The sequence below is a fragment of the Dipodomys spectabilis genome, unplaced genomic scaffold (assembly GCF_019054845.1).
Source record: "Dipodomys spectabilis isolate Male_0828 unplaced genomic scaffold, ASM1905484v1 ptg000003l, whole genome shotgun sequence".
Lineage (NCBI taxonomy): Eukaryota > Metazoa > Chordata > Mammalia > Rodentia > Heteromyidae > Dipodomys > Dipodomys spectabilis.
Window position 1 is genome coordinate 12,063,106 of NW_024870680.1, and position 23,964 is coordinate 12,087,069.

A 23,964-nucleotide genomic window follows, 5' to 3' on the forward strand; every position below is an offset into this window, starting at 1 on the left:
AGGGCATGCCAGAGCAGTGGGCCCGCTTGCTTCAAACATCAAATATCACTAAATCAGAGCAAAAGAAAAACCCACAGGCTGTTCTGGATGTGTTAGAATTTTACAACTCTAAGAAGACCACCAACAGTCAGAAGTACATGAGCTTTACAGGTATGAGGATTATGTCCAGACAAGTCATAGGAAGAGGTGGCTTTAATCTGGATAGAAAAGCTTTATGTTCCTATTAGGCTAGCATGAGAGAAGAAAGGGGAATGAGTGGAGGTACCACTTTTGCCAAGATGGAATTTTGGAATTTGATAACAGAGATGCTTGGCTTTTGCATCAGTTTCAAACTTGCCTTCATTCTGAAACTGCAGGTGTGTGCATGTGTGCATGCAGATGTGTATTTCTTATTTTAAAATAGAATGATATTGTATAACAGCAAACACAGGCTTTGTGCTAAAAGGTCTAGATTCTGACTCTAGGTTTGAATTGTCATGTCATTTCTTTGAGCTTCAAAATGGGAATAATACTATCTCAAAAGGGTATAATTGAAGAATAAGTGAGTAAGTTCATTGATATAGAAGATTTTTATAAGTTATAGCAGCACCATGGAAATTTAACTATCAGTCTCATTTTAATATCATTAGTTAATACTAATAATATATCACTTAGGTTAGTAATGTAGACAAAAATCAAGCCAGTAGTATTTAATAGTATATGCATGCTAGGGATATGTTTTTTGTTTGTTTGCTGGTTGGAGGGCTTGAACTCATGACTTCACACTTGCTTAGTAGGTTGGCACCATACTACTTGAGCCATGCCAACCTTTTTGCTGATTTGGTTATTTTATAGATGGAGGCTCACAGACATTTCTACCCTGGCTCTCTAAACTCATCTTCCAGATCTTTGCCTCCTGAGTAGGATTATATGCATGAGCTACTAGAACTTGACTTTAGAGTGTTTGTATTTTTGTTGTTGGTGATAGTGGTGTGTGTGTGTGTGTGTGTGTGTGTGTGTGTGTGTGTGTGTGTGTGTGTGTGTGTGTGTGTGTGTGTACGCGCGCATGCGTGTGTGCACATGTGCGTGTACTCTGGTGCTAAAGTTTGAACTGAGAGCCTTACACTCTCCCATGATTTTTTCGCTCAAGGCTGGCGCTCTACCTCTTGAGCTCACACTTTCACTTTTTCTCGAGTGTTTTTTAATAGTATAGTGGGATTAGATTTCAAGTCTCATATAGTTATGAGGATCTTTTTTTTCCTACTTTACTACTCCCTTCTAGTGATTTTTTTGGAATACCCCCGTCCATAACAGAGGAATTTTTTTTTTTTTTGGGGGGGGGGTCTGTTCATGGGGCCTGAACTCTGTGCCTGGGCACTGTCCCTCAGCTCTTCAGCAAAAGGCTAGTGTTCTACCACTTGTGCCATAGTGCCACTTCTGGCTTTTTTTTTTCTTTTTACTTATGTGGTGCTGAGGAATCAAACCCAGGGCCTCAAGCATGCAAGGCAAGCGCTCTACCACTGAGCGACCTTCCCAGCCCAGCAGAGGAAATTTTCTAGGATAACTTATGAGAGGCCTGTATTTCTGGAAATTGCAAGAAGTACCTTAGGATATACCTGCACCCCATGTTTGGCAAACATCAAGGCCAAAGAAGACCTCTTTAAAGTCAGTGTCTAGACTAGTCTTCCTTCTCAGCCTAGTGCTGTTTGTTCATGCTACCTCCTTCAAAGGGTTGGAAAAGGTGAGAACCAGGATTAACTGGCTGATTTTGAAGGACGGTTTTCCCAGCCAGTACCTGGCTTGTATCAAAGGGGACAGATGGTGGGAATGACATATTGTAGGTTCACTCATGCTGCCGTGATAGTGCTCAGGAGAGGGTCATGCATCTCCCAGCAGCATTTCCTTCCTTTCATCTGTCCCAACTGCGTTAGTCTCACTTCTTCGATTGAAGGGCTGTGTCATTCCAAGAAGGCATTATCGTGAGAGGGTATATAGTTTTCTAGTAATTGTAGTAGTTTTCTATAGTCAGGAAATTAGAACCTACATTTATCACAGAAATATCAGACTAGAAGCTATTTTTTGTATGCATGTATATAAATGTGCACAGGTGACATGTTCCTGGCAGTATTTGAAGTTATAGTCTATCTAAGTATTTGTGAATAAATATGTGCATAGAGTATATAGATATAATTTAGGTAATTATGTATTCATTCGTATGTGTATATATGAATAATGTTGGATATATGTAGATATGTGTGCATGTATCTACTGTGTGTATAAACTTAAACATATACACATAATTTTTTACAATTTAAGATAAAGATCAATTCTACGCAGAATTGTAGATTTGATACTGATGGTTTTTACTGTCAAGTCTCTTTTTTTGTTTCTCCTACTCTTGTCCTATTAGTTGTGGTAACACTACCTCAGTTGGTATATGCTAACTGGTGAATTATCTCATACGATTTTCACCATGGCCTTTGGGGATGGTAGAGTAAAGACTATTACTCCCAGTTTATTGACTCAAAGAAGTTGATTAGGCTTAGAGAAATTAAATGAATTACCCAAAATGACTCAACTAATGCATAATAGAAGTATGTGTAAAACTTGGGTGATTAAACCTTGGGCTGTCTATAACTCCCCCAAAACTCTACATGCCTGTTTTTTTTTTTTTTTTTCCAAGTTTCCTCTTTGACACTGATTTTTTTTAATGCCAATTAGTGCCTAATTTTTTAGGCGAAAAGACTAGATTGACAACCCATTTGAGTTTTAGCTTTATTTTCCACTGATTTATGTAATCTTGAACCAGTATCTTTCCCTTTGGGAAGTTCAGTTTCCCTATTTGTAAAATGAAGTATTTAGAAGTATTCTAGTCTCTCATCTTTTGCTTGAAAATTGTATATCTTAAAAAGAAGCAAAGATTTTTTAAAATGTAAGATGTAAAATGTATGATGTAAGAAGTATGTTTATAGCCAGACTACCCAGGCCTCAAAATTGCTAGCAGTAAATTAGGATAGGGGTGGTATAGTGGAGTCATAGTATTGCATTCTGTATGCTGATAGTGATTTGGAAGATAGATGAATTTAAATTATGAGTATTAATTATGAATTATATTTAAATTTATTTCTCCAGAGCATAGCTGGCTTCTCTGGGTTGTTTTGTTAGTGTTTTGGGGTTTTTTTGGTTGTAGGGCTTGAACTCGGGGCCTGGGCTCTGTCCCCTAGCTCTTAGCTCAAGGCGAGCACTCTCCCACTTGAGCCACAGTACCACTAATGGTTTTCTGGTGGTTAATTGGAGATAAGATTCTCATGGACTTTCCTGCCCAGACTAGCTTTGAACTAAGATCCCCAGATCTCAGCCTCCTGAGTAGCTAGAATTACAGGTGTGAGCCGCTGGTGCCCGGCCCTTAGTGGTTCTTTTTTTTTTTTTTTCTTTTATTTTGAAAATACTGTACAGAGGGGTTACAATTACATGGGCAAGATAATGAGTACAATTCTTATCAAGCATTGTAGCCTCCTCCTTTGTTTCCCTTTCCCATCCCTTCCCATCCTCTCCCCACCCCTCACCCAATCCTCCCCCCACCCCCACCAAAGTTGTAAAGTTCGTTTTTCCACATAATGACTTGTACATCTCATTCTTAGTGGTTATTTTTGAGAGAAGGTTTCACTGTATAACCCAGATTGTTTTATGATCCTTGAAGTATGGCTCAAGTGGTAGAGCTTCAACCATGAGCAAACAAGCCATGAGAGAGTGAGGCCCTAAATTAAAGTCCTGTACCAACACAAAAACAAGACAAAACAAAAAAACCTTTATGAGCTTTTGCCTCAGCCTCCTGAATGCTGTAATTACAGGCATGTACAACCACACCTGGCATAAGAGTTTATTTTAGGAATATGTTGTCATAGCTTGCCTCACTTCCTACTTTGTGGATTCTTTATTTGCTTTGGAGCCAATGGAGCTATACCTCTCATGTTGATGTGCTTCATTATATATGGTCCTATGCACTAAACAGTTGGATTATTGAGCTCCCCTGTTAAGAATATCATAAGCATATTCTAGTTCTTACAATATAGCTCTATTTTAGGGCTGGTAATTTTCACATTTGATAAGAATGTAGATCTCAGAATCAATAAGATATACTTCATCAAGAGCACTTCATTCTATTCTTAGAAAATAAGCCCTTCTCTGTTGGCTCACGCCTATAAGCCTATCTACTCAGGAGGCTATCATCTGAGGATCACGGTTCAAAGTCAGCCTAGGCGGGAAAGTCTATGATAGTCTTATCTCCAGTAAACCACTAGAAAACTGGAAGTGACACTGTGGCTCAAGTGGTAGAGTGCTTGCCTTGAGCTGAGGCCAGGGAGAGCGCCCAGGCCCAGAGCTCAAGCACTACAACCAACAAAAAGAAAAAAGGAAAATAAGCCCTAGCCTTTAATTAAACTTCACATGATTAATAGCTCTTTCCCCAAAGCCTTAGTCTTTCTGTCCCCGTGGGGAACAGGCATGGATAGAGAAGGACCCTTTCTGAAAGTGGAAGCTACAGGTTGGTCATAATTTTGCATGCAGCAAATTGTCTTGACCATTGAAACATGATGATGAATCAGCTGATTATGTGGATGGTATTCTAACATGGCATTTAGAGTTTGGTCAGAATTCATAGAATTCACATCCTTTATTTACCCTGTATGCTATCAGAGCAAATTACTTCTTTGGCCTATAAAATCTCTTAAAGTAGATAAAATAATAATAAAGTGAAGATTAAAGGACATGATGATATGTATAATGTGTTTAACTTGGTAATCTGGTCCTTAGCACCAGATAGTTATACTATTATTCTGTGAACCTAAGAAATGTTTGACTTATTTAACACTCAAAAAAGTATTAATTTTCTTGTTTACTAAATTTAATTCTTGTTTACTAAAGCTTTTTCTTGTTTGCAGATAAGTCAGCCGAAGATTATAATTCTTCCAACACTTTGGTAAGTCTTTGTTTCTTCTATTCTGAAATGAAAAGGTATGGAAGTAAAAATCAAGACAATATGGAGCTAGGGGTGGTGACACATACCTGTAGTTCCAACACTTGGGAGGCAGGAGGATAGAGAATTTAAGGCCAGCTTTGGTTATTTTATAATATTAATTAAAGTAATTAAGTAATTTCTTTTTGCCAGTCCTGGGTCTTGAACTCAGGGTCTGGGTACTTTCCCTGAGTCTCTCTTGCTCAAGGCTAGTACTCTACCACTTGAGCCACTGCACCACTTCTGGCTTTTTCTGTTTATGTGGTACTGAGAAATTGAATCCAGCGCTTCATGTGTGCTAGACAAGCACACTACCACTAAGCCATATTCTCAGCCCTAATTTTAATTTTTTGTTGGTCATGGGGCTTGAACTCAGGGCCTGAGTGCTGTCTCTGAGCTGTTTCTCTCAAGGCTAGCACTATACCACTTCGTGCCACTTCTGGTTTCCTGGAGGTTAATTGGAGATAAAAATCTCATGGACTTTTCTGCCTGGATTGGCTTCAAAAGGTGAGCCTCAGAGCTCAGCCTCCTGAGTAGGTAGGATTATAGGCGTGAGCTACTGCACCTGGCCCAACTTAGGTTACATAGCCAGACTTTGCCTCAAAAAATAAAATAAGCAAAACAAAAAAAACCCCCAACCAATCAACAAAACCTAGGCTGGGACTCATTGTTGGTTATTTCCATGCTTGGCCCCCAATCCTTATTTGTTACAATAAAGAATCTAACCTTGGAACCACCAGATGTGGCTTCTAGACTATATATTCTTAGCTTTGAAGAGTGGAAAAGTCCATTTACCTTTTTGAGCTTCATATTCTTTATTAGTAATAATACAGTTTTATTATTAGTAAAGCATACAGCCTTACCAAGATGTGTCTTCAAACATTTGAATTTAGAAGAGTTCCCTTTCTTTTCATGAGTAGTAATCCTGCTAAACCAGGATTAGGACTGTTGGAGGGATCAGATTCTGTTCATCTAAGATGACTCAATGTGGCCTCTCAAGTTGTGGTATGCTCTGTTATTTGAAGGGATTGTTATGGAATCATTGAAAAATTGGCTGGAAAGTAAAACTAAATCTCAAAAGTCCCTCCGTGTTTCTCATCTTACTAATTCTGTTTTCCAGGATAATAATGAGTATAAGATAAGATGTTGATTTTCTTTTTAAAGAGTTTTATAAATAATAAAATGTGACATTTCTGCTTTTATCTATTATAGAAATGTGGTTACATCATATTGATTTGCCAAACATTTACAAAATCCATTGGTCTGTGTCAGGTTCTGTGTAGAGCAATCAGACGTTGCCTCAACACACCTAAGAATTTCCTGGTCTTATAGGGGACACACAGGCATAGTGTGACATGCTAAACTTGATGAGACCAGAAGCTAATGCTAATATGTTGTCTTTAGCATCTGACAAATGCATTAGTCTTTGCTGAATGAATTCCTTATAAAGTGCAAGAATTAAAGAGAACTGAGGATATTCCAGATAGAAAGAGAATCACATGTACATGGGTAGGGAGTTCACAAGCTCTCCTTGTACAAGGAGCTGCAAGTAGTTTGATATGACTGGAATGTGAAGTGTGATGGGAATAGAGGTGGGTAATGAGAAGGAGTAGTAAGAAAGCCAAATCATGCAGGAGTTTGACTTTATTTAAAAGGAAATGAGCTAAGGGAATTTTAAGCAGGACAGTAGTAAGGCCTAACAATCCTGAGCCACTATCAAAATACTTTGAACCATATTGCCAATGTTGGGATTGGTTTACCGAGTCATTTATACTCTTACAAATTATGTTTTTAAATGTTCACAGTTTCTGCCTCAAAGCATTTCAGGTCCTTTTTTTCCTCATTCTCTTAATCATCACAATAGTTTACTTAATGAGGTGGGTTATTATCCTTGTTTTTCAATGATGAATAGAGGAAGGCAATATACATCTGATTTCTAGTCTGCACTGTTCCTGCTCATTAGTGCTTCCTTGCATCAAATGGAAGAGAGAAGATTAAAAGTCGAGGGAGCAAGCCAGCCTATGGTGGCTCAACCCTGTAATCCTAGCTGCTCAGGAGGCTGAGATCTGAGGATCATGGATCAAAACCCGCTGGGGCAGGAAAGTCTATGAAACTCTTATCTCCAATAAACTACTCAGAAAAAGCCAGAAGTGACACTGTGGCTCAAGTGGTAGAGCCCTAGCCTTGAGCAAAGAGACAGAGCCTAGGCCTTGAGTTCCAGACCAGGACCCACAAAAAAAACAGAGAAGAATTCACAAATGTAAGATCACAGTGAATTCTTGAATGATTATTGAAGAAAGCATCTAAACAAAGTTGAGAAGTACCTTGTGATTCAGCTGTCTTTATGCTTTTGTAGGGCGAGTGACAATAGTAATTTATGGAGTGCCTACTCTGTACCAGACACTGTGTTATAAATTTTATATATGTGAGTATAATTAGTTCCTAGGCAAACCCTTAATTACTTTCCTAGGCAAACCCTTAAACTTTTCCAAAAACTTAGTTAGAACCATATTTGCACTTGAGTCTTGTGAACTCAATCCAGAGTTTTTTTCATTGTGATAGCAAGCAGAGCAGGATGTTGAAGAGGTCTTATAAAGGAGATTGCAGTAAAGCACAGTTATATTGTTTGTTACTGTGGAGGAAGAGCCCTGGAGCTTATGCCATATGGCAGAAAGGGTAACACCTGCTAGTAAAAACCTGTACTGGTTTAGTATCTACAATTTAAACCACTCAGGCTGTCAAGGACATTTTTTTTCTCTCCAGTTCGGAACATTTGTCCCTCTAGCTTATTGCTCTATATTTTCCTACTCATTTTATAAAGAAGATAGAGTTTTTCTTGTGGCAGCATGTTATTATTTTACATATCGGCTTAGTACTGATCAAATCAAACAGGATTTTTGTCTCCTTAATACAGAGTAAGAAATTGTGCATCAGAAAGATTAAGTGTCATGCTCCAGTACGGTTGAATGAGTTAGTGATAAAAATCAGCACAAAATTCCATTCTCCTGAGTATTTATTTATTCACTCATACCATAAATATTTCCTTTGTGCCAAAGTATGAATTTGTGTAACCATAGACCTTGAGGAAAAATTAATGTCAAATGAAGGAGATGAGAACTGCATGAAAGGGCTGATGAATAATATGCACCAGGGTCATATTTGATGGAATAATTTATTCTGTCTGGTAGTCTGGAAAAGTTTGCACAGTTCCTGGGTCTTCTAAAGGTTTGTTCACTCAACAAACATAATCTTTAAGGTTCCTTCCAGCTTTTAATATTCTGCTGTCTGGGTCTGAAATCTGACTCTTAAGATTCTATGTTTTTTTAAAAAAATTATTGCAGAGGTGTTGTACAGAAGGATTACAGTTATATAAGTCCAGTAATGAGTACATTTCTTTTTGAACAGTGTCACCCCCCTCCTTCATTTTCTCCACATCTTTTTCCCTCCTCACCTTCCTTCCCCCCAAGTTATACAATTCATTTCCAACAGAGTATCTAGTGAGTATCATTGCTGAATATTTTAGTAGCTGATTCTCATTTAAAAATGAATACCAGCAGGCATAATGATACTCACCCATAATCTCAGCATCCAGGAGGGTCACATGTTCAAAGCCAGCCTGGACTACACTGCCAGATCCTGTCTCAAAAAAGCAAAACAAATATTTCCATGTGATAGGTTCTGTGGATGCTGAAGAGTCAAGGACTGGTAAAGTCTTTGCTCTTGATCTCACAGATTTAAATGATAAGACAAAGATTTATAATACCGTAACAGGCAATCCGAGGTAATGAGAAAGGGTCAGTGCTTTCTTATCTGAGGGACAGTATGAACAAAAGTCATGTTGTTAAAGATTTAGTATATTAAGGGAAAAAAAGTTGGACGTTGTATTAGAGTTAAGGAAATATTTTAAATAAACGATTGATGTAGTTGGATGTGTATTTTAAAGTGATGCTTCAGAAAGATTTTTTGGAAATTTGTTCAGAGAATTAGACTAAATTTATGAGCTCATCTCACTAGCCAAAATATCTTAATTTCATTTCATAAAATATAAATAATATTTTTAAAATTAAAGACATTAATATTAAATATTTATTAATATTAAGATATATTTTAAATGCTCCAAAACAAAAACATAAATCTACTATTACGAGGAGCTTATGAAACACAGAAAGTAGATAAGATTGATTGAGCAACATTTCTCAGTTTAAGTGGAAGCTAGGCATAGTAATACACCTATAATCCTAGCACTGGGGAGGCTGAGGCAGGAGGATTGTGAACATGAGATCAGCCTGGGCTACATATCCAGAGTCTGTCTCAAATAAAAACTTAACTAAATTTAAAAAAGTAAGTGGGAGAGAACACTAGGAAGATAAAAGTAGCTCCTGAGAAAATGGACTAAAAGAATGTATCAAGAAGTGGGAAATTAAAAAAAAAAAAGAAGAAGAAGTAAAAAGTAATCTTGAGGTATCTTTAAGAGTAAATTAAAACAGGTATGATGGTACAAGTTGTAATCCTTCCTATTCAGGAAGTGGTGGTAAAAGGATTAGGGATCTAAAGCTGGTTGAACAAAACAGAGAAATTCTTTCTAAAAGGCAAAGTACAAGCAAAAGGACTGGGGTGGGGATGGCTCCAACTTCACTATTTAGTACCACCAAAAAAAGAAAAAAAGTAAAAGGAACAAGTTATTAAATTTGATATTTGAAACACCAGGGCAGCATTACCATTACAAATAACAGGTGAGTCTGACTTTAAAGCTAAAATGAGATAATTTTCTAAAGAAAGTAAACTGCTTACTTGAATAAGACTATTATGTGTATAATCAGGGCTGAGAAAGAAGGAGAGCACCTGAATTAATATAAAGGCAACAAAAGGAAAAGTAGCTCTGCAGCAGAAGAAAATTCACTAAAATCTTGAATTCCAAGAATGGGTTTTTTGTACTTTGATACCAGGGATAACTCTGTACTATCTGCTTTTCCATGGGTACACGCTCTAAAGTGCTCTAAAGTAACACTTGACCAGTAACCACCTTTCTTTTTTTTTTTTTTTTTGGTCCGGTCATGGGGCCTGAACTCTGGGCCTGGGCGCTGTCCCTCAGCTCTTCAGCTCAAGGCTAGCGCTCTACCACTTGAGCCACAGAGACACTTCCAGCTTTTTTCTTTTTGCTTATGTGGTGCTGAGGGATCAAACCCAGGGCCTCATGCATGCAAGACAAGCACTCTCCCACTGAGCCACCTTCCCAGCCCCCAATAACCACCTTTCTATAACAGCCACACTGAATCAGTCCTGTCATTCAGGGAGAAGAACAGTAGAGGAGCATACTTCTATACCTGCAGGGGAAACGCAAGCTGATTGCATATACTAGTTAGTTGTCACCTCCTAAATTTCCCTTGTGCCTTTTCACCATTCAAACACCAGTGGTTAGCCCCAAGAAACCATTAGTCTGTTTTCTTTCTTTCTTTTTTTTTTTTTTGGGTCCGGTCGTGGGGCCTGAACTCTGGTCCTGGGCGCTGTCCCTTAGCTCTTCAGCTCAAGGCTAGCGCTCTACCACTTAAGCCACAGTGCCACTTCCGGCTTTTTTCTTTTTGCTTATATGGTGCTGAGGAATCGAATCCAGGGCCTCAGGCATGCAAGGTAAGCGCTCTACCACTGAGCCACCTTCCCAGCCCCCATTAGTCTATTTTCTACCCGTATAATTTCCCTTTGTAGACAAGTTTATGTAAAAAGAACATGCAAGCCGGGCCTCAGTGGCTCATGCCTGTAATCCTAGCTACTCAGGAGGCTGAGATCTGAGGATCAGGCTTCAAAGCCAGCTAGGGTAGGAAAGTCTTTGAGATTCTTTATCTCCAATAAACCACTAGAAAACCAGAAATGGCATTGTGGCTTAAGCGGTAGAGCGCTCGCCTTGAGCTAAAGAGCAAAGAGACAGCACCCAAGCCCAGAGTTTAAGCCCCATGACCCACAAAAAAACAAAAGAGCATGCAGACTTTGGTCTTTTCTTTCATGAATGTTTTTGAGATTAATCTATGTTGTACTATGTATCAATACTTCATTTTCTTTATTGTGGAAGTAATAGGAAAGTTCATTAGGAAGGAATACACTTTTAGTAGATTGAAAGTGGGCCATCTCTAGGTCTCTAGGGTAAGAATGGCAATGATTTTTAGCCCAGCCCAAGTTTTCTTGTAGTCTAAAAAACTTGGAACATTAAGTCCCTTCTTAGGCAGAAACTGTTCCAAAGGTGGGAGACTTTACTGAATTCCAGGACACGGTTTACTGGCCTGAGTAGGTAAGCTAAAGACTTGTATTAGGAACTATTGTCAACTCACCTTAGGCTGGAATGAAGCCTCCTGTCTTTAATAGGTAGAGTGCTCACAAAACCCATCTTGTGTCATTCTGTGACCTTAGTGGGTAACAAGAGGTGGAGTGAGCCTGTCTCTTGGTACAGACCAGTGTCTACAGTCCTGTCTGGAAAAAATGAAGAGGATTCCCATGTCAACAGGGAATCCTCTCCCATCTAGATAAAACCTGAGTATCATTTAAGGCCCACAAGCCAGGTATCTCCCCCTTCTCTCCTCCTCCTTCTCTCCCACCCCAGTCCTAGGGTTTGAACTCTGTTCCTGAGCCTCTTTTTTTCTCAAGGCTAGTGTTCTATCCTTTGATCCACAGTGCCACTTCTGGCTTTTTTGAGTAGTTTATTGGAGATAAGAGTCTCATGGATTTTCTTGCCTGGGCTGGTGTTGAACCACCATCCTCATATCTCTGCCTCTTGAGTAGCTAGGATGACAGGTGTGAGCCACTGGTGACCAGCAAGCCAGGTTATCTTTGAGGGACACTTTTGAAGCATTCTTCTCCCTTGAGGGCCAGTATAGTGTATACTTTCTAACCCCTACCTCACATCTCTATTTTCCAGTGTACCTGTTTTCTCTTTCTCTGGGTATCCCTTGTGACCTGGGGAGTTTCATTTAGTTAAATCCCAGATAGCAAGCACAAAAGAAAACCTTAGAAAAGACTAGGCTACCAACAGAGGGAATACCTTAATAATGGGAGAAGACTATGCTTAGAATAACTTTTGTGTGAAGTACACGTCTAAATGGAGAAGCTCAGTCCTATCTAGAACATTGGCACAGTAGGAGAAGAGGAGGGAGAGGAAGACCTAAAAAGGAGAGTAAAGCTTGAAAGTCCCTATTTGTGGAACACTGGAACCATTTTTCTAACAAGAAGAAACAAGCTTAGTCCTTCCAGGTATTGGAGCAGAAACAGTCAGCCCCAAATAGTGTCTGGTAGGAAGAGCAGGCTGGAGAGGCATGGGGACAGCAGCATTTACTTTATCTCCAACCCCAGGCAGTATGTGGGAGACCGTGAATTCCTTTTTAGATGTATTTGATCTGAGTGATGAAGTCATCTGGGTAAAAAACCTCCTTTTATTGGATCCAAGTTAGAAGCAGACATATTTTTTCTGAGTCATCGCACCAATACATTGTTACTGAAAACCTCAGTCTTTGTGTCTGGTAAGAGAATATGGAAAATAGGGAAAGTGATGAGGCTTATTAGGACAAATAAACACTTTTCAACAGACTAAAAGTGGGTCATCTCTAGGGTAAGAATGACCACTTCATTCCTTTTTTTTTTTTTTTATTAAATACATGTTTTTTTTTATTGTGAAAATACTGTACAGAGGGGTTACAATTACATAGGCAAGATAATGAGTACATTTCTTATCAAGCATTGTAGCCTCCTCCTTTGTTTCCCCTTACTTCATTCCTTTTTATATTTAAGTAACACTGTATTTTATGGACATACTACATTTTTTAATCCTTTCAAATGATATATAATTGAGCTGTTTCTGTTTTTAACTATTATGGATAATGCTATGAACATTCATGTGCAAGGTTTTGTATGGGGAATTATACTTCCATTTCTCTAGGTTAGAGAGAAGTGTAATTGTTGGGTCATACCTTTTCAGGAACTGCTAGACTGTTGTCCACTAGTGGCATAATTTTACATTCCCACCGGCAATTATGAAGGTTCTAATTTCTCCACTTCTTTACCTATATGTGTTATTTTCTGTCTTTTGATGATAGTCATCTTAGAGGGTTGAAGTAGTACCTAATTGCGGTTTTGTTTGCATTTCCTAATGAGTAATGACTAAATCATCTTTTTATGTTTATTGACCATTTGTATTATATAATTCAGAAAAATAACTTTCCTTATGTTTATCTCTAATTTAATTCCACTGTGGCCGAATAATTTATTTGGTGCCATTTTAGTTCCTTTAAGTTTACTGAGATGTTTCATGACCCAGCATTTGGTCTGTCTTGAAGAATGCTCGTGAAGAATAGTCAAAAGAAAGTATATCGTACAGACATTGGATGAAATGTTCTGTGCATGTTAGGTCAAGTTGGTGACTAATTGAAATCTCCAACTGTAATTATTTTTCTTCTTCCAATGGTATTGTGTCCTGCTTTATGAAAAGCTGCTCTGTTATGTATATGTAATGTAGTTATGTCTATAATTATTATATAATTATTATTTTTCAATATAATTGCTATATGAATTAGTCGAAGGGTTTTTGGAGGCTTGTGTTTTTGAGGTAACTATAGGCTTTGAACTCAGTACCTTTCACTTGGTAGGTAGGTACCCTACCACTTGAGCTATGTTTGCCCCAGCCCTTTTTACTCCCATAATTTTTCAGGTATGGTCTTGAGTTTGTTTTCCAGGCCACAATTTTCCTATTTATGACTCTTAGCTGGAATGGAGAGCACACAGTACTTTACCTAGCCTGTGTTTTGTTGTGGCTTTTTTTTTTTTTTTTTTTAATTAAAATAAGGGTCTTGCTAACTTTTTGCTTAGGATTGACATCAAAATGTCATTCTCTTGATCTCTGCTTTCCAGATCCTGTAGCTGGGATTACAGGCATGAGCCACCATACACAGACTGTTTTGATTTTTTAATCATTATGAAGTGTTTCTGTCTCTGACATTTTTTGTAGTTTTTTTTTTTGTATGAAGTACAAAATTCTCTTACAACTCTTACAACAAATTCTCTTACAACTCTTTTATGGTATCTATTTTCCCATTGCTTTGCTTTCAACTTACTCATATCTTTGTGTCTATAATGTGGCTTTTGTAGACAGCATATAGTTAGGTCTTGTTTGTTATTTCCTTACAGCAGGACAATTTCTACTCCTTAAGGTGGATAAACCATTAATATTTAACATAATTACTGTTATGGTTGCCATTTTGAGTTGTTTTCTTTCTATTTTCCGCCCCACCCCCATGTCAGTACCAGGATTTGAATGCATGCCTCATACTCTGGCTTAGCTTTTTTGCTTATGATTAGTACTTTACTGCTTGAGTCACACCTCTAGTTTGGCACTTTCGCTGGTTAATTAGAGATAGAGTCTCAGGGACATTTCTGCCTGAGCTAATTTTGGACTCAGATCTCAGCTTCCTGAGTAGCTAGGATTACAGGTGTGAGTCCAGCTTTGGTAATTGTTTTCTGAATGGGTCTTGATTGTCTTAAAATTATCCCTTCACTGCTTTATTTTATATTAAATAAATATTTTAATTTTACAATCTTAACTTTTAAAACTATTCTTAGAGGTTGCTTAAGTGTTCAAAGATGTATTTTAATTCATTAGCTGCTAGTTAACACATTTATATTGGAATTCAGAATAATGTTAACTAAATTCCAGTACTCCAGTACTATAGAAGCTTTGTCTTATATAATAACTTCCTTGCTTCTTCTTTGAACTACTGTTATCATTTATATATTTAAGTGTGCTTATATAATTATATTTATACTATATTAACTAGAAGCCCAGAACTGCTGTATGCAACTTTATGGTTATAAGAAAGACTAGCAAAAGTTTAAAAACATATAGTCTTTTGTGTTAATCCATATATTTACTATTTTCTCTGCTAATCTTTTCACTTACAGATTTGACTTTTGCCATATTGGTATTAATTCCTTTTAGTCTATTGGATGTCTTTGAGTATTTCTTAAGTCAGGCCTACTGACAAATTTTTCTGTCTTTTTTTTAATTTTCATTTTGAAGGATAGTTTTTAAAAAAAAATAATAGATTTTGTAACTAGCAGTTTTTAAAAACCTCATCTACTTGAATGTGTCACCTACACGACTTTCTTGCCTCTGTTGTTTTTTATCAGAAGTTTTAATAATGAATTTTAAAGTATATTTAGCCTCCGAATTCATGGAATTTGTATCCATCAGTTCAACCAACTATGGGTTGAAAACATTTGGGAAAAATAATTGCTTCTATACCAAACATATAGAGACTTTTTTCCTCCCTTTTTCCTATATAATATCCTATACTGCCTGTTTATCTCACATTTACATTGTATTAGCAGCCTAAACATACACAGTAATCTAAAGATATAAAGTATAGAGAAGGCAGGAACTATGGTACAGAGGGCAAGGACCAGCCTGCAAGTAAAGCACACTGGAGGATGTGCTTGGTTAGATGCAAATACTGAACCCTTATGTAAAGGACTGGAGCATCCATAGGTTTTAATGTCCATGATGGCTCCTGGAACCAATTCTTCCACAGATATTGAGAACAACTATGTTCTGATCAGATGTGAATTGTTCATCATATTGATGATCTTTGTACATAATGTCACTTTTCTCTTGCTGCTTTCAAGATTTTCTAGATGTGAATATTCATGTTTATCTTTCTTGGGATTTCTTGGAGTTCTTGGATCTATAGATTAATTTTATTTTTAGTCTGTCATGAAGCTTGAACTCAGGGCTTGGGTGCTGTCCCTAAGCTTTTTCAATCAAGATTAATGCTCTATCACTTTGAGCCATAGCACCACTTCCAGTTTTCTGGGGGTTAATTGGAGATGAGTCTTACAGACTTTCCTGCCCAGGCTGGCTTTGAACTGTGATCCTCAGATCTCAGCCTCCTGAGTAGCTAGGATAATAGGCATGAGCCACAGGCACTTGGTTAGATTAATATTTTTAAAAAAATAAGGAACTTTTTCCTGTTTTTCAGGGTTTTTTTTCTGTTCCTTTTCTTCTTTAGGGACTCCTTATGTATGTTTGTGGGTTTTATGTTGTTCTAAAGTCTTTTTGATGCCATGTTAGTATTTCTCCACTCTTTTTTTTTTTTCTATCCTTAAAACTAGCTAATTTCTATGGGTCCATTTTCAAATTTATTTGTTGTTTCTTCTCCCATATAGGGTCTGTTGTTTAGCTCTCCTAGTTATTTTTGTTTATCTGATACTCCTGATCTCCACCATTTCCATTCAGCTTTTTTGAAGTAATGAAGTAACTTCTGCACATCTATTTCTTAATTCATCTGTCTATCTATCTGTCTGTCTGTCTGTCTGTCTGTCTGTCTGTCTGTCTGTCTGTCTGTCTGTCTGTCTGTCTAATCTATCTTTCTATTTGTGCCAGTCCTGGGAATTGAAATCAGGGTCTGAGTGCTGTCTCTGAGCTTTTTTATAGCTTAAGGGTAGTGCTTTACCATTTGAGCCACATCTTCATGTTCAGCTTTTGTTTGTTTGTTTTTGACTGGTTAATTGGAGATACGAGTCTCACAGACTTTCCTTCTCTGGTTGGCTTTGAACCATCATCCTTAGTTTTAACCTTCACAGTAGTTAAGATATTTGTCTGACTTGAAATTTTTATTTTCCAAACCAACATCTGAGGACAATCAGAGAGACAGTTTATGTTGGCTGCTTACCTCCAGTATGCTACTTTTCTTATCTTGAAATTTCTTGTGGAAAACCTAACAGTTTAGATAATGTTCTGTACCAGTTGTCTGAATACTGATATTTTTCCTCTCTGAAGATGGCAGGTTCTATATTACTGGAGATTAATCTATGAAATATGTCTCTACTAGTGTATGAACCTTGATGTCTCTGCTCATTATATTTTGTATGGAAGGTAAGAAAATGGTATATTAGAATACATGTATGAACATGTGAGCAATAAGAGTACTGTTTGTACAAATCTTAAGAAATAATAAATTTAATAATCTTCCTGAAAACTTTGAGTCCCCCATTAGACTATTCTTTTCTTTTCTTGGGGGGAGGGACAGTGTTGTATTGAACCTAAGAATTCATAGCTCATGTTTGCTAGCAAGTATTCTACCACTTGAACTCTTGTTTTTAGAATAGGGTCTTGATAACTTTGCCTAAGCTAGCCGTGAACTTTCAGTCATTCTGCCTCCACCTTCAAGTAGCTGGGATAACAGGCACATGCCTTTTTGTTGTTGTTGTTGTTGTTTGTTGGTTGTTTTTTTTTGTACTAGACTTTTAACTCATGGCCTGGTGTTGACTAGACAGGTGCTCTGCCTCTGAATTATGCCCTCAGCCCTTTTTTGTGCTGGTTATGTTTGAAATAAGGTCTTGCTTCCTGCCTAGGCACATACCTGGTCTGTGATCCACCTATTACAGGCTTCTTGTCCTAAACTGGAATGACAGACATGTATCTCCAGACTTTCCTTCCCAGGCTATCCTTCAACTTCAGTTCTCCCAATCTCAACCTCCCAAATAACTAGAATTATCTGAAGGAACCACTAACACCTTTTAAGTGAAACAAGACCCTCTCATTTAAAAGTCTTATGTTTTGGAGCCACTTTGTCTCTTAAGTCTGTGGTAAACATTATTAGTCTGTTACTTTTGCCTAAACTTGCCCTCCAACCGGCCACTCTTGGCCCTGTTCTATTAAAGTTTGCATGGGAAGATCCAATTCTAATTAGTGGTGTTGGTAAGGTTCATTCTAAGGTAGGACACATGCCTAGTACAATAGGTAATATTTAGTCCGGAGAAACTCTTTGTCCTTTTTAGATCCTGATGTTCTATATCTTGAGAATGAGGGCAAGGGCCACTGGTGACATTGGATTCAGGAGATTGGTAAAGAGGAAGAAAAGGGGAAAATGCTACTCTGATTTCCTTTTCTGATATTATGAAGAATGAGAAATTAAAATAAAATTTGAAAAATCAAAAACCTTTATATTCCCTATATTTTGTATTTCATTTCCTGTTCAGTGTGAAGAGTGAAATTTTAGATTATAAAGGAACTGGACTGAGAAGTTTGTTAGTCTACCATATGTGAGGCCTTGGTTTCAATCCTATTGCTGTAGGGGAAATAAAACTTCACATGAATGTAAAAGGAGGCCCGTGGAGAGCCGCAAGAGGAGAGAAGGTGAAAAGAGAGGGTGATGGGGGTGAATATAATCAGAGAACATTATATGAATGTATAACAGTAGAATAATGAATCCCATCAAAAATTAACTTCTCTTTTTTTTAGGGATGGGGAGGGGGACATTGCACTTTTTAGGCATGTATTTTGCCACTGAGCTACATCCCAGCCCAAAAATTATCTTAAAAGGGGGCAGGAAAGATTAACAAAAACGAAAAAAAAACAACCAAGTAATAGTAGGGGTAGATATAACCAAAGCACACCAGATGATTGCCTGGAAACATTATAAACCCCTTTATATAATTAATATATGCTAATTTTTAAAAAAGAAGAAACGGTGAACTTGTGTTCAGGATTCAACTGTAAGGAGGTAGGTAGGAAACAGTAAGCTAACTTCTCATTCTATGGTGAGGCTTTGGGTAGAGAAGGAAGTCCCCAGGTCTGAGTGGAAAGTGATGGCTAGAAGGAGCATGTTGACTGACTGAGACTGGCTACACACTGGTGGGGAGCTCAGAGGCTAATTGGATTTCACAAGGAGTATCAGAATGGAGTTTCTTCTGGGGGAATTAAAGATCCTGATATCTTTTAAGTTATGTGTCAGCTGACCAGATACAGTTGGCTTTTCTTTCCTCCATAGAATGTGAAGACTGTGTCTGAGACCCCTGCGGTGCCACCAGTTTCCGAAGATGAAGATGACGATGATGATGCTACTTCCCCTCCAGTGATTGCTCCACGCCCGGAGCACACAAAGTCTGTAAGTCTGTGGTGACCTGGATCGTTTTCTGTTTCATTATAGTGAGCAAGAAGAGGAGGGAGAGGTTGGTACTGAAGCATAGAAGTTTGTTATCCTGATTGGATGGACACCTTAGATTTTAGAGCTGTTGTAAACACTGGACCACCTTTTTTGAAGGTGCTTTCTGTATGATAAAAGAGAAGTGGTATGTTTATCATTGATTTATGGATAGTTCAAAAGCTTTGAAGTAATTGGTAATTGATAATGCAGCTTTGATTTACTTAGCCTGTTCTACACATATTGGAAGATACACGGTACTAATGTAACTTAGCTCAGGGCTGATATAAATCATTCCATCTCCTGGGAAGCATCAAATTATCTTGCTTCAGATTGTTTCTTCTCTGCTAAATGTGCAGTGCTCAGCCTGTTAGAGTATCATTGATGATACTGAAAGGCCCAAGAGAACTTATAAATGCATTAGTGCTATTAATATGCTAGACATGAGGAGTGTGTTTTGATGCTGGATGTTGGCAGCGATTTGTATTTAACTTCCTTTGAAGTTCCTGCATCTCATAATAACCACAGTTGCTCACTCTCACTTTGCACAGTCTACCTCCTGTGCCTTTTACTTGAGTTAGTTTCATTCAGCTCTGAGCTTCCATCAGTTGATTCTCTTCTCAGGTTTCTTGTTTGGGCTTTTTATTATGAGGAAAACTTCAAAATGAAATAACCATCTAACACTTAAGTTCTGTGGTATTACAATAACAAAAGGCTGCCTCTAGAGTAGAGCGTAGAGAGAAGTGTCCAGGTAGAAGTTGGCTAAATGACTATGGGAGAGCAAATTCAAGGGAATTAGATGACCTCTTAGGGTAAGAACCTCTAAATAGGATTTATAGAATCACCTTGCTGGCAGGAGGCCAAGTCCTCATAAGGAAAAATGGACTTGAAAATTAAAGACTTGTCAAAATATCTCACATTCATATGGCCTTTTTTAGTTTTCCAGTATATTCTTTTTTTTTTTTTTGGTCCAGTCGTGGGGCCTGAACTCTGGGCCTGGGCGCTGTCCCTCAGCTCTTCAGCTCAAGGCTAACGCTCTACCACTTGAGCCACAGTGCCACTTCGGGCTTTTTCTTTTTGCTTATGTGGTGCTGAGGAATCGAACCCAGGGCCTCAGGCATGCAAGGCAAGCGCTCTACCACTGAGCCACCTTCCCAGCCCCTGCCAGTATATTCTTTTACAAAATTTTTTCCTTCTAAGCCATGAATTCTCCAAAGTAGAGGAAATCCATGTATATATATTTCTTTGTACTTAACGTAACTCTTTGCAAACGTCAGAAGGAATAAATAAAAAATGTATAGTTGAGTCTTGATTTATAGGAGCAGCTGAGATTTAGAGATGTCACTTAGTAAACAAAAGAGCTAACATTTGAAAGCAGTAATTAACTCCAAGTACAGGTTGCTTTCTACCATTGCACAGTGGTGGTTTTGTGTGTGCAGACCTGTGCCAGGAACCAGATAAGAGAATATTTTAAATAAGGAATAAGCAGTGTTTCTTTCCTCAAGGAGTCAAATGAGGATAAGCAGAGAAAGAGGACAAAACTTGACACTAAAGGTTTGGTAACTGGGAGATAGTTTGTTTACAGGTGCAAGCATAGAAAATTGAGAAAATCATTATGCTAAAGTAGTCAGGAAGTCAGCCCAGCGGAAGGCTCTCATTTATGTATTCATTGATCCCATCTGCCATTTATGTATCTGAATGCTTTCATTGGGTAAGTGGTTAGATGGAGGAACTCAGGAATGGAGGGACAGACGTCTCCTGTCCTTGAAGAGCTGAAAGACTTAAGATAATTATGATTAAAAATAAAATAAAATAAAACCTGATACTTTGAAGCATCTCCAGGAGAAAGGAGGTATAACTTCTGATCACTTTTTTCTGAACCTCAGTAGTTTATGTTTGCTCATTTCTTATGACATTTGTCTCTCACCTGGAGCTATGCCTTTTTTACTTCCTTCACAAAAACGAGAGTAAGGGGGCAGCATTTTGTTCTGGGTTACACCTACAGTAGATTCCCAGCAGATGTCTGTTAAACCAATGAGTGAATGGGAGATATATCTTTAAAGGCTAAAGTTTGGGTAGTTGGTATCTGTAGAACATCAGTCTAGTAATTTCATACATATTAACAATTCTTACAATAACTCCATAAAATAGTTGATACTGTTATCTCCATTTTAAAGATAAGGAAAATGGAACATAGAAAAATTAAGTAATCTACCCAAAGTCATACAGATCGAAGAATGAAAGTGGAGACTTGAGCCTAGCAGTGAAGTTCTGAATCTATGTTCTGATTCATTACATATCACTCCCTCTTGAAGAACAAGGGTAGTTGCTTCTCCCTCAGTGTTCAGTAGCTAAAGAAGGGAGTAAGATAGGACTGGGAATGTAGCTTAGTGGTAGAGTGCTTGCCTAGCATTCATGAAGCCCTTGGTTCCATTCCTCAGTACCACATTAACAGAAAAGGCCAGAAGTGGCACTGTGGCTCCAGTGGTAGAGTAAAGAAGCTCAGGGACAATGCCCAGGCCCTGAGTTCAAGCCCCAGGACTTTCAAAAAAGAGAGAGAGAGAGAGAGAGGGAGTAAGAAACAATAATGTTAAGTGTCATGTTAGCAATGCTGTGGAAATGTGAGATTTCATTTGATCTTGGAAAGACAAATACTTATAGAAGAGGAGTTTTCTTCTAATAGAATCTTTTATAAATAATTTCTATTGAGTATTGCCTATCCCCTTTTGATTATCTTCAGTGCTGAGATTCTCAGTAATCCTTGTGTGCAGTAAGATCAAGAAACGTCATTTGTGAAATGATGTCATTGAGTGAAAGGACCTGGGTACAGAGCAATAATTCAGATATTAATGTAAGAGAAAGGATGAATTTGGAGTGAGGATGTTCATCTATTGATGTTCTAATCTCACATGTAGAAGAGATTCTACTATGCTAATAAAGACTGGCTTTACCAAAATTTTGTACCAATAATACAGGTATATACAAGGTCTGTGATTGAACCACTTCCTATCACTCCAACTCGGGATGTGGCTACATCTCCCATTTCACCTACTGAGAATAACACCACTCCACCAGATGCGTTGACCCGGAATATTGAGAAGCAGAAGAAGAAACCCAAAATGTCTGATGAGGAGATCTTAGAGAAATTACGTAAGCCCTTTAGCTTTCCAAATCTTTTGATCCATGACTAGCCAAATATGAAGATGGAGTTAGGCTACTGTAAAGCTCCAGATGATAGGTTTGATTCATGTGGTTGTTTGGCCATGCCTGGTAGCCTGGCTATAGATCGTGACTTGTCTCACCCTGTAGCCTCTCTTCTTTCCTTGTCTTGCCAGCTTGGGTTGGAAACCACACAAGGATAGCAATATGGTAGAAAAGAGAGTATGGATAACTCACTTTGAGGATTTCAGAGATGACAAATAGCTTTTGCCTAGTGAATAGTGTAGAATGTTATATTGAGAATGAATGAGGCCTTGCCTATACCTGGTGAGAAAGGGTTCTGTGATTGGTTATTGATATTTGCCATTGACCTAATAGACAGATCTGCTGTTGTGGTTGTAGGAAAAGAATAAATGGAAACTGACATATTGTGAACCTGTACTAGGTAACATAGCAAATGACAAAGATATTTATTTGATTTTCTTTTCATTTCATTCTCATATTAACTCTAGGATGGTAGGCATTATAATTCTCATTATTGGTTAATCTTTTTCCCCAGTCCTGGGGCTTAAACTCAGGGCCTGGGCACTGTCACTGACCTTCTTTTGCTCAAAGCTACCATTCTACCACTTGAGACACAGTACCACTTCAGGCCTTTTCTGAGTAATTTATTGGAGATAAGAGTCTCATGGACTTTTCCTGCCCAGGCTGGCTTTGAACCACAATCTTCAGATCTCAGCCTCGTGGGTAGTTAGGATTACAGGCATGAGCCACCAGTGCCCAGCTTGGTTAAGGTTTTTAAGACTCAAAGACACTAAATATTCTGCCCCAAATCACAAAGTAGAAGGTTAGAAGATTGAGGTCAGAAAACAAACTTTGTGTTCTTGTAAGTGGACCATGTTGTCACTTCCTATCAGATGGAAACTTCCATTTCATTTTTCTTATCAATCAGAAATGGAAATATATCACTATATATTTTTGTGTTTCGATAAACTACAGAAAAATTATATGGCCAGGAAGAATTAAATTGTCTGTTGGCTTGGAAAAAAAATCATTTGACAAAGCCTTTATTTTATTTTTTGTAGTACTGGAGTTTCAGGATTGCTGGGTAGGTAGATAGTCTATGATTTTGAGCTATACCAACCCTTTTTTTCTTTTTCTTTTTTTAATTGGTCATGGGGCCTGAACTCTGGGCCTGGGCACTGTCCCTCAGCATTTCACCTCAAAGCTAGTGCTCTACTGCTTGAGCCACAGTGCCACTTCTGGCTTTTTCTGCTTATGTGGTAGTGAGGAATTGAACCCAGGGCCTCGTGCATGCAAGGCAAGCACTCTACCACTGAGCCACCTTGCCAGCCCCAACCCTTTTTTTCTTTTAGTTTTTTTTTTTTTTTTTTTTCTGGAAAAGTTCTCATGTTTTTGCCTGAGGCCAGCCTGGAACTGTATCCCTCTTATCTTTGACTCTACCATAATTGCATTAAAGGTAGGAACCTTTACACTTGGTTAATTTATCGAGGTGTAGACTCTTTTTTTTGGGGGGGGGGAGGGCCTCCGGTTGTGGGGCCTGAACTCTGGGCCTGGGTGCTGTCCTTCAGCTCTTCAGCTCAAGGCTAGCGCTCTACCACTTGAGCCATAGCGCCACTTCCGGCTTTTTTCTTTTTACTTATGTGGTGCTGAGGAATCAAACCCAGGGCCTCATGTATGCAAGGCAAGTGCTCTACCACTGAGCCCCTTCCCAGCCCGAGGTGGAGACTCTTTAACTAGACTAACTAATCCTAATCTTTGCCTCTCAAGTAGGTGGGATTACAGGCTTGAGCCACTAAACCTGGCCTAACAAAGCCTTTGATCTATTTATCTGTT

General features: G+C 38.2%; 1 protein-coding gene across 5 annotated transcripts in view; it reads left to right on the forward strand.

Annotated features, from left to right (window-relative positions):
* Pak1 (p21 (RAC1) activated kinase 1) overlaps window positions 1-23,964 on the forward strand; it is a 144,992-nt gene that overhangs the window by 88,322 nt on the left and 32,706 nt on the right. For all 5 annotated transcript variants that reach the window (XM_042689042.1, XM_042689045.1, XM_042689044.1 and 2 more), the window contains 4 exons: window positions 3-150; window positions 4,920-4,957; window positions 18,796-18,912; window positions 21,924-22,098. In XM_042689042.1, the coding sequence (XP_042544976.1) occupies window positions 3-150; window positions 4,920-4,957; window positions 18,796-18,912; window positions 21,924-22,098 (478 nt within the window). The remainder of the gene's footprint in view (window positions 1-2; window positions 151-4,919; window positions 4,958-18,795; window positions 18,913-21,923; window positions 22,099-23,964) is intronic.